The 18007-nt window shown below is 39.4% G+C and overlaps 1 protein-coding gene across 1 annotated transcript; it reads right to left on the bottom strand.

Annotated features, from left to right (window-relative positions):
* Positions 1–3185: 3185 nt before the first annotated feature.
* On the bottom strand, positions 3186–13628 carry Hrg (histidine rich glycoprotein). The gene is given in 9 exon segments (XM_077110424.1): positions 3186–3664; positions 4070–4412; positions 5546–5647; positions 7359–7439; positions 9110–9276; positions 10455–10545; positions 11589–11702; positions 13414–13616; positions 13619–13628. Coding segments are annotated over 9 exon segments (1590 nt in total).
* Between the last annotated feature and the right edge of the window lie 4379 nt (positions 13629–18007).

Raw genomic sequence — 18007 nt, 5'->3', positions numbered from 1 at the left:
CATGGGTGCTCTACCACTAACCTACATCTCTAAACCTTTTAACTTTTTTATTTTGGGTCTGGCTAAGTTGCTGAGGCTGGCATCAAACTTGCAATTCTGTACCATTGCTCCTGACAGAGAATCATAATATCTTATTGGGTTTTTTTTCTCATAATATCTTATTGAGAAGTGAGTGAGATGACATATGGTCAGGGCCTGAGAATTAATTATGTCTAATTAGTTATATCTACTACTAGAAGGGAATGGTTAAGAATCTCTGACTCACCAGTTTCAAGTGCTTGTTAATGGCAGAAGGTAGGTTCTATTAGGGAGACGGGGGTGGAAATTAAAGGCAAAAGAGCTTGGGTAAGAGTTTAGGCTGAGAGAAAGGAGAAAGCAACAGAAATGTAGGAATTGAAAGGTGGGAGGATGGGGAGATGAGCAACAGTCACTGTCCAGGATGAATTGGAAAGGAACATTCGAGGCTGGTCATCATGCAGGTACTTGGTGGTAAATGGATGGAAATTCTGAAAATCATGTTAAGTGAAATAAGACTCAGAAAATCAAAAGCTGAATGTTTTCTCTCATGTGTGGAAGGTAGAGGAAAATAAGGGAAAGAAGTGGCAGGAAAGGAGATTGAATATCGAAAAGATATAAGATCAGTAGAGTAGAAAAAGGAGAACAGGAGGGAGGAAAGAAGAGAAAGGGTTGTTGAAACATGGAATGAAATAAATAATATCTTGGTTCATACACATATAAATGCACCAAAATAAGTTTACACACACACACACACACACACACACACACACAAATATAAAATACCAATCAAAAATAAAGGAATATAAAGAAGATCAAGGGCTGGGGATGTGGCTCTAGCGGTAGCGCGCTCGCCTGGCATGTGTGCGGCCCAGGTTCGATCCTCAGCACCACATACAAACAGAGATGTGTCCGCCGAAAACTTAATAATAAATATTAAAAAATTTCTCTCTCTCTCACTCTCTCTCTCACTCTCTCTTTAAAAAAAAAGGAAGATCAATAGAAGAAAGAAGAGAGAACAGGGGGCATGAGGAGGGAAGGTAAAGCGGAGGGGAATAGGGATTGAAATCATATTCCTCACATGTATTATTTTGACAAAATGAACCCAAATACTATGTATAATTATATTGTCTAAAAATTTTTAAAAATAAAAAATGAAAAATCTCTAGATTTATAATAAATTTTTACTATATCATATCAATTCATTAAACAAACATTTATGAAACTCCAGTATGTGCTAGGCACTTTGGTGAATAAAATCGGCAAAATCTGTACTGACAATGAATTTACTGGGGATAAAGAAAAGAAAAGAATCAACAAATATTTCTAGTCTTTAAGTCTTAAAGAATGGTAGGGTACTACAAAGAGAAAGGTGATGTTTGAAAGTAAGATTTTTCTAGAGAAGGGTGAGGAGTTCAGACTTTAGGCATTTGAGGAGTCAGCAACATTGCCTCTGTTAATATCAGTTTTGGATGTAGATAGTATAGTTGCAAACAAACATATCCATTTTACCCATTGTGACATAAAAAATCTAGAAAAGCAACAGTCTGTGGCGTGTTGTCTAAAACCTCTAGTAGCATATATGCTCCCTGGGGTAGAAATAATTTTTTTGCAGCACTATTTGCCTGCGGCAACTGTTTGCATAGGACAAATGAATTTAATTAAAATGAATTGAGAGCTTTTTGATTCCTATGTTTTCCAGGTAACATTTTCATTAACTCAAGCAATATTTGTGCAAGTACCTTAGAAGTTATAAAATAAATGATTCTGTGGGAGAAAACATTTTGAGCTATTGACCTGAAATCCCTGGGTTTCACCTTTCTCAAGACCTAATTCAAGCAGCTCATCCTATGTTCATGCCGCCTTGAAAGAATGAGATTCTGTAAGCCAACGTTCAGCTGGTCCCCACCAGTATGGCCACACTGGTTGTTTATGGCTGGGAATTGTTCTTATTGGGTGTTGTGTCTGGTCTGATTGGTCTGTTCTTGTGTCATGTTGGCTATTAGATATTTAGATTATCAATCATCATTGTGGCTGGAAGATAGAGAGAACCTGAATTCTTATCAACCTGTTTCTAATTTCTTGAGCTCTGATTTGGAAAGAAGGAAAAAGAAAGAGGATTAGAATTAGGGAAAGCACCAAAAATGAATAGTGAGCTTATGTGAGACTAGAAGAAGAGTCCCTAGCCTGGGAAGAAGAGATGAGAAGGGCAGTGGTATCTGGGGGTCCTGAGCCAAAGAATGCTGCTCTGCTTCCAGAATGCAGACTGAAAGGCGGTAAAGAGGCCTGGAAGAGAATGCCCATGTGATGTGTCTCGGTAGTTATGTCCATTGGTGGTGTTACAAAGACGCCTATATTTCTAGTTCCATACAGAAAGTAGCAGACTAACTAGCCTCAGAGAGCAGCCTCAGGATTCTTGATCTTGAGCCAATGATCAAGAATCAGACCTATTTGTGCCCACCCAAACATCCTGGCTCTATGTGAGACTCTAGAACCAAGCCACAACCAACTTTGTGTGAGGAATCACAGGGCAGAGCAAAAATGCCAGAAAGGACTGGGATTGAGTTTCCCATTAGTCCAGGAGGATGGTCCTGAAGTAGAAATTAATTGGTTCTGAAAATAAAGTGATAGTTATTGTGCATGTGAATTTAGGGTCATGACTCATGCCTGCAACTTTGCGATTTATAGCTGGGACTTTATTTGCTTCTTAGTTGAACTTAGATAGTATTTTTCCAAGAGGAAATTTAGACAAATAGAAATAACCACTAGGAGACAATTTGGGTCACTTTCATAATAATCCTTTAAGTAATAATACATATCTTGTTGGTATGCTTAAACATAGCACAAGCAGTAATGGACAATCTAGAGTTAGAGAAGTTCAATCCAAGAAAGAAGGAAACTCTGAGAATTAGAAATTTACTGCAAGCAATACAGTGGCCAGTGACCTAATTAACTTCTGATTTGTAGCATGAAATCTTTCCTCACCTTTCCATCTATCTGTCTCTTCTTGCACCATTTCCTTCCACACCCACATATTGCCCTATCCTGAGTATAAAAGTATGATTAAAACAACTGCAATTTCACAGATGGCTCTAATTTAGAATATGATTTACTTCTGTCGGAATCCAAGTTTATGTGGCTTCTGAAGATGCCCATCAAAGAACCAAATTTTATTTTGGAGATGGATATGCAAAAAACTTGGAAAGGTGTGGAAATTCACTCTTGAATGTCCCTGGACACGATTCAGAGGCTGATTGAGGGAAGGGCTGAATCTTCGTGTTTAGGGGATTATTGCAGTTTGGCAATGAGAAGTTGGGGAAATTGGCTTCAGGAAGAGGAAGAACTTCATTTATGTTTAGTGGAGGGAGTCGAACAATGGATCCAATTTGTCTCGGATGGAAAGGAAAGTGTCCTTTCCCTGGGCCTCTTTTTCCTGGGTGCCTATGTGGTGGGCCATGGCCACGGTGATGGTGATCTGGGGGACCTTGGCCAAGGGAAGGTGGATCACAGGGTCCATAGTCATCGAAATCATGGCCACGGGGACCATGTCCATGGGGACCATGTCCATGGGGTCCATGTCCATGGGGTCCATGTCCATGAGGTCCATGTCCATGGGGTCCATGTCCATGAGGACCATGTCCATGAGGCCCTTGTCCATGGGGTCCATGTCCGTGAGGACCGTGTCCATGAGGCCCATGTCCATGGGGTCCCTGTTCATGAGAACCGTTTCCATGAGGACCATGTCCATGGGGTCCATGTCCATGAGGACCATGTCCATGAGGCCCTTGTCCATGGGGTCCATGTCCATGAGGACCGTGTCCATGAGGCCCATGTCCATGGGGTCCCTGTTCATGAGAACCGTTTCCATGAGGACCATGTCCATGGGGTCCATGTCCATGAGGACCGTGTCCATGAGGCCCATGTCCGTGGGGTCCATGTCCATGAGGACCATTTCCATGAGGACCGTGTCCATGAGGCCCATGTCCATGGGGTCCATGTCCATGAGGACCATTTCCATGAGGACCATGTCCATGGGGTCCACGTCCATGAGGACCGTGCTCATGGGGATCATGTTTATGGGGCCCATGGCCATGGGGACTGTGTTCATGGGAATGGGGTCCATGGTGATGCTGATCACTGAAACTATGATTATGAGGGTGTCTTTGGGTCTCATTGGTGCCAAAAGGAGGGTGATGACATCTTGATCCTGGAGGTGGCAAAAATGGTGGAAAATCTCCTTCTTGAAGTGGTGGTCTGCCAGAGTTATCTTTTCCTTCTGGGGGAGGTCGGAATCCGAATTTATGTGGCTTCTGAGGATGATGATGAGAATGTCCATGCCCATCAAAGTGGTGGGGAGGGCCCCAATGGGGTCTCACATCACTGATGTTTCTATGTTCCTGGTAAAAGAACAGAAAAGTGTGTGTTATCATGTAATGCAAACGGAGAAATTAGATGTTTAGCTTGACTTAGGGCAATGGCTTCCAAACTTTTGGACTTCACAAGTCAATTTAAAAAGTCAGATACTAAAAAAGAGTGTCCAATTTTTATCTAGCCAAATCAACATTTAAAATGCAAACAAAAACTGCCCACTAACACCATTATTATTTCACAAAAGGAATGATATCTTGACAACAAGAGTCAGAAAATAACCATAGAGTAAAGAATAATTTTTGGATGGAATATATGTTGTATTATGAAAAATTTTTAAATTATACATAAGCTTTCTTATTTTAACATATATTGGTGAAACTACATTAAGGAATGGCACCCATTTGTAGACCAGCCTTTGGAAAACAAGTGTCTTAAAACTTAGACTCTCAACAGAGTTCTGAGACTTGATATAAAATCCTTACTCCTACAGGATGGACACCTGCCTCTTTACTTTCCTCCTCGTCCAGACTTTAACTTTCTAAAAAGTCTATAGAGCTGCATTCTTAGTGACAAACCTACCTTTCCTTTTTCCTCTTCTTCCTTCTTTTCTTTTTAATTTTTATTTATTTATTTTTGCTAACATAAAAATCACTATGAAGAACATCTTTGTGCTCACTCAGAAAAAGCATAAAGGTTTCTGGGATGGTTATAAAATATCATTTTTAATCTTATTTTATAAACCTTTACATGATAAATTTGAGACCAATTAATTCCTCTTAGGTTCAACATCTAATAATAAAAGCTAAGAATTATGAAGTCTCAGCACTGGAAGTTCTAACTATAAGGACCATTTTCAAATTCACTTAAGGTTGACTGAATTGGTCATTGTACTTTTCTGCCAAATCTTTCCCATGCCCTATACTTGAGAAAAAATTTATATTTTTTTAGTGTCATGCCAAAAATTTTACTCCCTTTCCTAGGGGCCTATTCTATTCTCTCCAAATCTCTCTCTCTCTCTCTCTCTCTCTCTCTCTCTCTCTCTCTCACACACACACACACACACACACACACACACACACCTCTAAGAACCAATTACACTGTGTGTGTGAAAATATTTAATGTGGCACTGTTCATAACAAAGTGTACTCTGACAACCCACCTCAAAGTTAAAGACTTCACAAGTTACTTCAAGGTCTTCTGGGGCTTCCAAGTCAGAGGCTTCTATATCATAGGACAAATCTGCTCTGCAGAATCCAAAAACCTACAAAAGAGAAAGAAGTCTGTAGTGGGTGTGTGTGTGTCTTCAAGGGGTATGAGGGTTCCCACCCAGACTTATGAACTGGAAAGGAAGAAGAGCTTTAGAAAAATCAGGGTAATGATATTATCAGACATCTCCACCAGTTACTTAGCAATCTTTCCTAGTCAACCCTTGGGGAAGGTACAGGTTGCAAAGGATTTCATTGCAATTTCTCTCCCATGAGCAGTCACAAGCAATGGGGGCTTCCCCATGTGTGTGGCGATTGCTCATGTCATTACTGCTTTTCCTTTAGGCCACCACTTCTGTCCTGAAGATCTGAGTTGTCAGTGCCTAGAGAAAATGAGGAATGGTTTAGAAGATAAATTTGTATGACTTTAACTGGTTCCTTGAAAGTGTTAGAAAGTATAAAGTATAAAGACAGGTTTGTAAGGACCCTGTCAAGGTAAAGGGTCTGCTGGCCCCATCCTAAGTATGAGGGCTGAACTGACTAGCCCGATGCTCCAAAGTCCCCTAAGCTCAGCCATCAAAGCTAGACAAACAAGTTGACAATTCTTTTCTAGAAAACAAACAAACAAACAAAAACCAAGCTATTAAGTATTGAGGCTCTGAGTATGGTTTTGGAGTGAGGTCTGTGCTAATCCTGGCTTCACCATTTTCTACTTGTGTGAGTCACAGGTTACACACATTTTCTGAAATTCAGACTATAAACAAGTACAATGCTATCTACTCACATTGTGAGAGGATTTAGAAAATCAGGGTAATATTATCATCAACTTCCAATTACCAACTCTCTCTGTTCTGTACTGGTCTTTTATTACCCACACAATGATAGCTGAGTTTGTTGGATAGAGGAGGGAAGTATTTTTTTCTGGTAGCCACTGAGCAGGAATCTAAAATTAATTCAGGTCAAAATTTTGAGCAGTCAGAAAAGGAAATAACAAATGCTTCCTCCCTTCAGCCAGAGAGAGAATGTGTTACTAAACCTCAGCAAAATCCTGGACTTGAAATTAGAATTAAAGTCTTGTGTGCACTTTCTAGCCAAGTGCCTTAGGTAAGTGATTGAAATTCTAGGCCCACTTGCCCCAAAGAAATGGAGGCAGGCATTTGCTTCTCCTCAGTAGGTTATCACAAAGTTCCCACAAGACAATAATATATGCAGGGGTGTTTTATAAACTGTGAGTCACCAAGCAAATGTCAGGTATCATTAATAAGATTCTCTAGTAGATATACAGATTAATTTGTAAATAATTAGGTAAAAATCCCACTGGACTAGGCATGAGAAGAACTGGACTATAGTCTCAGCTGGGTTGTGAACATTGGCAAGACCCTTCCTTTGTTGAACCTGTTACCTCCTTACTTGTCAAATGCAATCCCTGTGGGTGTCGATGCATTGGAATGAGTGAGAGCACATTGTAGGGGGGTCTTAATACAAGCTGGTTATTAGTTTTAGTTAAACTTTTAATTTTAACACGTTAAAAACCTGTTTTAGGTTTAGTTATATATCATGTATATTATAAAGGCATTTTCTCATGATTTGTTTAACTTTTCCATGCCTCTGTTTCCCCATCTACAAATTAGGGACAAAGAGTTTCTACCCCATAGGGTGGTATGTTAATAAGTTAATGTATAAAGCACTTAGAAGAGTGCCTGTCAGGGAGCAAGAACTCTCTAGATGACACTTAGCATTTCACAGACATTTGTTATACTCACTTACTTTAGGGGGTCTGGGGAAATGTTGTGTGGAGCAGTTCCTCACAGAGAAGTCCAGATAGTATTTGGTTCTTTCCCCTCCTCTCTAGAACAGATAGGAGCAACATAGTTTCAGGAAAAGAAAAAGTATAAAAAGAGAACAGTAACTATCCAATGTATTGTAAAACACTAGAATGCTTAAATCACCAATAAGTGATGTTTTTCTTATGGTTTTTTTTTTGGGGGGGTTTCTAACTAGTCTTTAATTATTTTGGTTATACTTTTTTTATTAGTTGTTCAAGACAATACAATGATCTTGACATATCATACATTTGATTCAAATAGGGTATGAATTCTCTTGCAGGGAAATGGATGGCACTAGAGCAAATTATGCTAAGCGAAATTAGCCAATCCCTAAAAAACAAATGCTGAATGTCTTCACTGATATAAGGGAGGTGACTCAAAACAGAGTTGGAAGGAAGAGCATGAGAAGAAGATTACCACAAAATAAGGAAAAGAGGAGGGAGGGAAAGGGAGGGAGAAGGGGAAATGCACGGAAGATGGAAGGAGACCCTCATGGGTTCACAAAATACATATACGATTTCTTATGGTTTTTGCCTTTTAAAAATGTATCACAAAAGCTGGGCAAAGTGGTACATGCTTGTAACCCCAGTTGCTCAGAAGACTAAGGCAGGAGGCTCACAAGTTTAAGGCCAGCCTGGGCCACTTAGTGAAGCCCTATCTCAAAATAAAATAAAATTAACAAGGTTTGGGGATGTAGCTCAGTGGTTTTGCCTACACTCACCAGGCTCTGGGTTTCATCCATAGCACAGGGGGGAAAAAGTATCACATAAGTGATAGAGTGAACACAATTTCACTGTAAGGGTTCAAATATGCAGACATGATAAGCATGGTGTGAAAAATCACTCTTGCTGCACCCTAGCCTCTGCTTCTTAGAGTGAGCACCACGGTCCACTTGATGTATTTCTCCTTCTAGCCTTTTGCCACATATTCATGGCGACCTAAGTATTTAACTTCAGTGGGTTCATGTGCTGAGTATTGCTCTGTAACCTGCTTGTCTTAGTAATATGTCTTGAACTCTTTCCAGTGCCTCTGGGTCCAACACATTATTTTAAATGCATTCCATTGTTGGTATGTACCGTGATCCATTTAATTTTACATTTTTGAAATATACAGCAAATATCAACCAGCTGCTCCTCAAGACAACTCTGGTTGGAAGGCACTTGAGTCCTTGGACTGTGAGGCAGGTAACTATCTAGTTCTCTAGACACACCAAATGTCATGAGATTATTTCCTGAAGCCTCATAATATAACCATATAAGCACAGATAAAAGATTTTGTTTCCAAAAACTGAGAGGTTAACACACGAAGATATCTTAGTGCTTTTTCCTTCAGAAGTGTTTGAGGATAGGGTCATAATCCATTTAAACAGTTTCTACCATAATATAAGAAGATTAAAATTCAATGATTGAATAATTCACTTACCCTAATATGCTCTTGTCCTTCCCTCTTTCCTTTTTGGATTTTCCCTTCTCTCTTTCAGATGTCTACCTTCCCTTTCTGCCTCTCCAAACAAATCAAACCCTTGCAGAAAAGCAGTTCTTTGTGATCCGCTGTCTACTATAGCCAAAGGGCTGCCACAGTTTCAAAGGTAGCTGGTCACTTGGGGCAAGTGGAGAGGGTTGTCAACAGTTCTTGCCTGCCAGGTTGGTGCCTGGGTCCTCACACTCTAGCTAGACATTAGTGGTGACTCACCCCTCTCGCAACTCTCTCTACTCGGTCCACTCTGAAAGAGGCAAAATCACTGTTCTCACTTTTGTACTTGTCAAGGGCTTTGTCAGCTTCTTTTCTGTACTGCTCAGTGTCCTCAAAGAAATCCAGGATTACAGGACTGTCTTTGTTATTGCTCAGTGCTGAAGACACTAGAGAAAGAAGACAACAGCAATATTGTAATTACAAGTGGGAAATAGGATGCCAATGTTTAGACTCCATGTGGTACATAAAAGCATGATGGTAAGAGTAACAGGAACTTGCATCTAAAACATGGGCAAATTCAGGGATGGAGAAACTAAGTAGCTTGTTGATCCATCAGTCAGTCAGCAGCTGAGCTAAACCATTAGTCTTTCTTTCTTTTGTTCTAACACTCAGGTTCCTATTGTGACCACTGTTCTGATGCCCTAGCATTCATAAAATGCAAATATTTTAATAAATTCTTCCTGTCTTTGCCAAGGAGGAAAGAGGCCTCCTTAACATAAAGTTTGGTCCAGAGAGAGAAGATACAGCTCAATCTTTCTTTAAGGCAACCTCCTGTAGAAGTTGCTCCACTGTAGCCTATATTGAACCAGGTTGAGATTTAGCATGTTTAAAGGCATTCTGTGATAATTCTTTTTGAAAAAGCAAATATAAAAAGCATGGACTTTAGAGTCACCATGGTTGTTGATACAGTCATGCCTTCATCACATGTTGACCATGTGCCCAAGGCCATGTCATTGAACTTCTGCCTAAATTATTTTATCTCTAAAATAGAAAGCAACACAATCTTTATTTCATAGCCTTGGGTGAGGGTGAATGATATTATTTATAAACAATCACTTTGTAAACTATAGAGAAATATATAACTTTTAAATATGAAGCCAATACTTACGAGTGGTAAATGTTCCACAAAGCATATTATATAGACCATTTTATTTGATTCTAACAAGAATCCTAACAGCTACTACTACTATTATCTCTATTTTAAAATGAGAAAAATCTTAGGTTAAATAACTTGGCCTAAAAACCACAGAACTAGTAAATGATGAGGTTGGGATTCTAACACAAGCAAGTCTAACCCCAGAGCCTATGTCTACACAATGTTGCTATATGGCACTTTGGAAAGCTCTATTTTCTTGTATTGATTTTTTTTTTTTTAAAGGAAGATGTATCAGTAACAGGGGAAAACTGTCCTCCTTCTATTCTCAGAAGAGTGAGTAATAATAAAGACCATGAGAACAGGGATCCTTTCTGATGTACATCATGGTATTAATATGATAAATACCACTCTATGACTGAGTTCTGTATTAATCGGGAATTTATTTAGCAATTTAACAGATTAACATACCAGAACTGGTGGTGCAGTTAAAGTCATTCATTCGGAGGTCCTGAGATTCATTTGAATATCTTGTAACTATTACCTTACATTGCCCAATCACCTGTAAAAAGAAAAGAGAGTTTTGGGCTGGGATTAGGGATCAGTGGTAGAGTGCTCACCTAGCATGCATGAGGCACTGGGTTCAATCCTCAGCACCACATAAAAATAAAATAAAGATATTGTGTCCATCTAAATCTAAAAAATAAATATTGAAAAAAGTGGCTTTTGACTCATTGCATATCATCCTCCTTTATAAGGGAATATGAAGGGAATGCCACATACTCCTGCTATCCATTTAAACTGTATTTGTACACACACAAAAGCCCTGGCTTCCATCCTCAGCACCACGCACTCAGAAAATTGTATTTGGGGTTTCCTTCATCAAAGCCTGTCTCAAACTCTGCATTTTCTTACCTTGCTCCTGTGTGCTGCATACTATCAGAACCCAAAACCCTTAGGAGAATGAAGGAAAAACTGTTTAAATGGATTATGACCCTATCTCAAACATTTCTGAAGGAAAAAGCACTAAGATACCTTGGTGCGTAAACCTCTCATTTTTTGGAAATGAAAGTTTTATCTGTGCTTATTCATCTTTGTGTTTTACACCTGTGACAGAGATTCTGGCATGTCAGTACCCACCTCCAACGTGCACAGCAAGACCCCCTTCCTCAATGCAACTAAGCCCTTTGGCCATTCCTGGTAATGAGACCAATTTTGATGGGATACACTTACAAGTTCATAGCTTCATGGACCATACATAGATTGTGAGGCTTGGAAAGGATTTTGAGTCTATCTATTTCAGGATTCTCCTCTTATTTTACAGTTGAAGAGACTGAAGTCTAGGAATGTTAGGTGATTTTTTCCTAGGGACTCACAGCTGATCATACTATCCCAAGGAATCACAAGCCTTGTTGACTTATCTTTCCCTGGGTTCCTATGAAGGGCTCTTTACAGGGTGTCACTCAAGGTAAACACAATCTTCATGAGTCTCAAGGCATAAACTGCTCTTACTCTTTTCCAGGTTAGACCAAACATATGGTTTCCCTGTGTAAGCTGATAGGAGGTAAGAAGGATTAAGAGGAGAATGGTACCCTGTATACTTACTATATCAGACGGCCTTCTAAAATGAGCTGGTATACAGTCTTCCTGGTTCTTGGACAGGACCCAGCAGTCAGATTCTTTTACATCCAAGACTAAATAATAGACAGTCACAGATCCCTGAAGAATGCCAAGAAAGCAACAGGTGAGTAGGATGAGGGAGCTCAGGAGGTTTTTAAAATAAAAACAATCTCTTTATTTCTTAAACAGAATTCCTGCTTATCTCCGAGTCTTTGCAGATGTCCTACCTCTGTGTCATTTGATCTATTTATTTGGATAAATGGCTTCAAATAGTTATTTCCAAATGTTCTTTTTAACTCATTATAAGGTTTCTTCTGCCCCCAAACTTTAAAAAGTCATCACTGAAGGGCAGTGTTGGGTGGGTGGAGGTGTTGACAATACAAGCCTAGAATGGTAAATGGAGATCGCCGTATCACCTTGTGCAATCTGCCGTGGTGGTGGTGTCCTCTCACCCAGCTCTCTTCCTGAATCTGGACTTCTGACCTTGATTTCAACTTAGACTCACTTCGCTTACAGATCTGCTTCCTCTCTCAACTTCCCTGGTCTTTGTCAGAAACTATTAATTACTTATTGCTGTAGGCTGTAGTTTAGAAAATGTGTATGGGCTTTGTTTTACTTTGGCTACACAGAAATCAAGCCATCAATGGTCTTTCTTTGAAACGTTCTCATGTGTATTTTTCATTCTCTTGTTTCAATTCCAACTACCTGGGTCTGACCATCATTTCTTCATTCCTGAACACATGAAATAGCTTCCTACTTCATGTTCCAGTCACCTTCTTCCATCTCTCCAGGCACATTGTGTTCTCCTGTTCACCCCACTGCCACAAACCCATACTGCCACTCAGAGGTAGCACCATGCCCATTCATTCTGTGCCCCACACATGTGGCAAAGACCCTGAAATGGAACTGATGATCATTAAATTACTTGCTGATCATGAATTGCTTGTTGTTGTGATCAGTACATTGCTAAACTCCTGGATTTCTATTCTCTGCATTATTCAGCACTTTCCTAAAAAAAGGGTATATTACTCTGCTCATCCTCTGTAGTAGTCCATAGTGACCTCTCTGATTTCAGTCACTCCACCAAAGAGAAGGTAGGTTATCATATTTTGCAAGACACTTCATCCATAATCTCTATCAACCCATCAAATCCACTTCAAATCAGCATATAATCTAAGTGAAGTCTTGTTTAAACGTCTTCAAGACAAGCTCAGTCTCTCTTCCAACTTCACATTGAATTCTGGCCTCTCCAGAGCCCGTGTAGTTCTGGATCACACCCCTTGCCCCGTCCAGCCTTTTCAATTACTCCCTAGGGCCTCCTTTTTTGATTCCCTGCCCACCTTGATATACCTAGAATTCTCTTGAAATGTCTTTCTCCAGGCCTCTTCCTATTCATATCCTACCCATTCTTCAGATTCAACTGAAGTCTTCTCCCACCCAATCTTAATAGCTCTCCTTTCACTGAAAGTGCTCCAAATCAGCATTTGATCACTGAATACATTCTTTGTTACCCAGTTTGCCTTGGCGCATCAGAAGATTGTTCTTTCCTCAAGGGCAAGGCCTGCTAGTTAATTCTGATTTTTCTCTTGAAGCCATTTGCATAGTGCTTCTAAGTGCTTACAGATTGATCCCTAGTTAATCTATTCCAATAATAAACGTGGAGTTGGAAGGAAAAATAAACAATCTAGAGCAGCCACAGAAACTAAACAGAAGACCTTGACTGAAGCCATTTGTTGTGCTGAGGAGCTAGAGTCTGATTTGCCCTGGGGCATGGTCTCCCAGCTCAGCTCTGACATGGACAATTTCTCACCACTGTGTCCAAGTGGGCATCAGCGACCCGCAGCAACTGGAAAAGATAGCCATTCCGTCGCCATTTATTGATAAGTTCTACAGCTTTCTCAGCCTCAGGCTCAACAGCATTGCAGTCGGCAGGACTCACAGCGCATGAACATTGCAGTGAGATCAAAAGTAGTAGGGCAGTGAGCACCTTCATTTTGCTACACTCCCCCTGTTGTGGTCTACCATAGCAGAGAATTTATACACACACACAATTGATGAAACTTTACACATTTTTGTTGTGCAACTGGGAATGTTCACCTTGACCCCTGGTTCAAATATCTGTCAACAATCTGTAAATGATTAGTGGATCCTGGGGACAGAAAGCTGAGACATGCCACTGGTGATCCGGTAAAACCATTATCTACACAAATCTGGATTTTTAAAAATTGTATATAATTACAGCACAACTTTTCATTTCTCTATACATGATGTAGTATAGCACCATATGTGCAGTCATACATGTACCTAGGGTAATAATGTCCACTCATTCCACCTTCATTCCTGCCCCCCTGTCTCCTCCCCTTCCCAAATCTGGATATTTTTAGTAGGTTGCGGATCCAAAGTCTATTTTTGACCTTAAGTACTGCCAATGTGTGTGCCCAGTGGTGAGGTTTGTGCTAAGGTAATTTTCCTCCATCAGCCTGTCAGTCTCAGCCAGAAATCTCCACCATCAGCCCCTCTTTGAATTATGGCGCTAAAACTCAGTAGAATACAATCAGTAGATTTTATTTTTTTAGTTGTCAATGGATCTTTAATTAATTAATTCACTAATTTATATCCAGAGCTGAGAATGGAACCCAGTGCCTCCCACATGCTAAGCAAGTGCTCTACCACTAGAATTCTTTAAAAAGAATCCTTGTTAACGTGTTTAGTAGTTAACATTCTACAAGGAATTGACTTCAGGTAGAATAGCATGATTAATGGACAGTGGCCTTGGAGTCAGATGTAAATTTCTAACCCTAGCTCTGTCACTTTCTTATTGTGTGATACTGTGTAAACTCCCAAACTCCTCTGATTTTTGGTTTTCTTCACTTATAAAATGAGGATTAATACTTCATTGTAGGCTTATGTGATAGTTAAATAAGAAAGCACGTATAAAGCAACCAATACAAATCTTGGCACAGACTAGGTGCTGAATAATTGATGCTATGTGTTATTATTAATGCTGTTTATTAGGGTGCCTGGGAAGAAGTGGGGAGCATTCCCATATCATCCCAATTCTCTGTGGCTCTTAAAGCATTCCAAACAGAACTGGTTCATGTGCAAGAGGAGAGGGGTGAGAGCAGGAGTCAAGCAATTGAATACCTGTCCCATAGTGGGGAGGGCTCAGCATTGGAAGACAGGGCTGGGATACACCTGACCTCCTGCCACTAACCCTCCAAAGAAACCTATATACCTATGTGGAACCTGCATACCTGCAGAGGCCAGCAACTTCTGAAAAGACTAAAGGGAATCAACTTCACTTCCCTCCCTACTACCAACAAACAATCAAAAGACAGCATCTCCCTTCCTCCCTGTACTTTTTCTACAGTAAGGTTCAACAGCAATAGTTCTCAATCTTGGTTTCATATTAGAAATGCCCAAGGAGTTTAAAAAGAATCCTGGGATCAGGACCCTTCAAAACAATTCAATCAGAATGGATCTGGGTTTGGATAGTTTTTAGATTCCCAAGTAATTCCAGTGTGCAGTCAAAATTGAGAATAATTGAGCATCCAGACAGAACTGAATTGAAGCAAAGAATTAGAAGAAAGAAAAGGGATGAGTTATTTGAAAAAGCTACTTCACTTCCAAGGGTCACAGGGTGGTTTAGTGAGTGCTAACGTGGAAGAAACATGTTTAGGATAATGTTCGAGACTGAACTTTTAGTGTGAACAACAACTGGCTTTTAAACAACTGAATGGGACCACTATAGTATAACTCAGAAGGATAGAAATAGTATGGAATCTGCTATAGGTATCCTTAAGGGCTCCAACCCAGTGGTGCAGAGGAAAGCTATTGATTAAAACAAAAACAGTTTTATGTTCTAATGAGTTGAGCTCCTTAATCAAGTCTTTCACCCAATATGGAGTGCCTGGGCAAATCAGATGCTGGAGTAAATTAAGGGATGGGAATGCTGGGACTGGGAAAAAGGAAGGACAATTTATGCTTTCCCTACAGTACTGCTTTGCTGAGATTTGGGGGTACTTGCAGGACCCAGGCATTCCCTTCCCCTGGCTTTATTGAATATTTAAGACATACCGTGCTAATGATGCCTTTCCAGTAACCAGGGAAGCTTCGGGTTGAGGTGTCTCAGGGAGCACAAAATTAAAGGTAAGTGTATGTTCAGTTCTGAGAACTGTCAAATGCTCTAGGCATTGACATTGGCTTTGGGAAAGCTCCCCAGATGGTCTAGAACCAGAGAATGGCCTTAGATGTGATAGAGGAAGAGGAGTGGTGGTGACTTCACAGGATGGCTTTTGGGGCAGACTGAAGTACACAGATCTTCACCTCCATGGTCTTGTTCTGGCATTCAGGTACTTTCTAGGAGTTTTAACCATGTTTTCAGGAAAAGTCAGCTAACAGAACTTTCATTCTTTTAAGATTTTTTTTTTTTTTTTTGCTCATAATAGAATACACATTCTTTGCAAAAAAAAGTATGAAAAGTACAAAAAGTATAAAGAAAATTCATCTCAAATTCCACTACCCATGAGAAAAATCAACTATAACATAATTTCTTTATAGAATGTTTTCTATTTGGATACATAGATTTTTTTTATGTTGTTGGAACTATTCTGTACATACAGATTTTTTTTTCCTTCACTGTTGTTGAGTATTTATTTACTTATAACTTATTTTTTCAGGTATTAGTAGAAACTATATAACATTTTAAAGTATTGTTTTGGGTATTTTATAGGATTTTAAATATTTGGGTTATTCTAATCATATAATCTCTTTGAGAATCACTGGATCAGTTAATATAATTTTTTAGCATCAGGGTTTTTATTTATTTATTTTTTTGGTAATAGGAATCACTTCTTTTAAGAAAAAAGAAGTCAATTTTGGTCAGATGTTGAATGAATTATTTTGTTACTTTACTTTCAAAAAATAGACATATTTTTAAAAGCAGGTTTAGGTTTGCAGCAAAACTAAGTGGAAAGTACAGCGAGTTCCTAAGTACTCTTTACTTTCTTGTCCCATGCTCACAAACTCCCCCGCCCCATGATAAACATCTGAACCCAGAAGGGCACATTTGTTCCCGCCAAAGAACTTACAATGACACATCATTTTCACTGGAAGTCCATAGTTTACATTAGGGTTTCCTCTTCACTCAGTAGGGTACCTAGCATGGGTTTTGACAAATGTGCAATGTTTGTATCCACCATTATAGTATCACGCAGAATAATTTATCTGCCTTAAAAATCCTCTGTGCTCCATTATTAATTTATCTCTCTCTCCTCTCTCCCCTCTAGCCTCTGGCAACTACTGATATTTTTCACTGTCATCACAATTCTCTTTTTTCCAGAGTGTCATATAGTTGGAATCAAACAGTTGGCAGTCTTTTCAGATTGATTTCTTTCACTTAAATTTCCTCCATGTCTTTTCATGACTTGATTATTCATATTTTTTAGTGACAAGTAATATTCCATTGTCTGGATGTACCACATTGTATTTATTTATTCTCCTACTAAAGGTCATTTTGGTTCCCTCTAAGTATTGGCAATGATGAGTAGATCTGCTATAAACATCCATGTATGGGTTTTTGTGGATGTAAATTTTTAACTCATTTGGGTCAATACTAAGGAGTGTGATTACTGGATCACCTGATAAGAATATGTTTAGCTTTTTTGCTTTTTTTTTTTTTTTCTAGAAATTTCCAAACTATTTTCCAAAGTGGCTGTACAAATTTGCATTTCCAGGGGAGGGGAGGGGGGATAGTAGAGGATAGGGAAGGTAGCAGAATAAAACAGTTACTAATAGGGCATTATGTAAAAATGTGGATGTGTAACCATTGTGATTCTGCAATCTGTATTTGGGGTAAAAATGGGAGTTCATAACCCACTTGAATCTAATGTATGAAATATGATATGTCAAGAGCTTTGTAATGTTTTGAACAACCAATTAAAAAAAAATTAACAAATTTGCATTTCCATCAGCAGTGACTAAAAGTTCCTGTTGCTTCACATCCTCGGCAGCATTTGATGTTATTGTCAATGTTCTGTATTTTGGACAATCTCGTAGTTGTGCAGTGGTCTCATTATTCATTTGTGTTTTTTGTTTGGGAAGGGGAGGAATTGAAACCAGGGCCTTGTGCATGGTAGGCAAGTTTTCTACTACTAAGCTACATCCCCAATCTTTTTATATTTTATTTTGAGACAGGGTCTCCCTGAATTACATAGGCTAGACTTAAACTTGAGACCTTCCTGCCTCAGCCTCCCAATTAGCTGAGATTACAAACATGTGTCCCCCTAAGAAGTTACTTTTAAAGATGCGTCGGCATTAAGTCTTAATTCCACATAACTAGAAATGCTCAACACCAGACGTTTCTGCATAGGAGATTGGTGTTTCAACAGAGACGATTTGAAACC

The sequence above is a fragment of the Callospermophilus lateralis genome, chromosome 10 (assembly GCF_048772815.1).
Source record: "Callospermophilus lateralis isolate mCalLat2 chromosome 10, mCalLat2.hap1, whole genome shotgun sequence".
NCBI lineage: Eukaryota > Metazoa > Chordata > Mammalia > Rodentia > Sciuridae > Callospermophilus > Callospermophilus lateralis.
The sequence above is the reverse complement of the archived record's forward strand: the minus strand, read 5'-3'. Positions and strand labels throughout refer to the sequence as shown.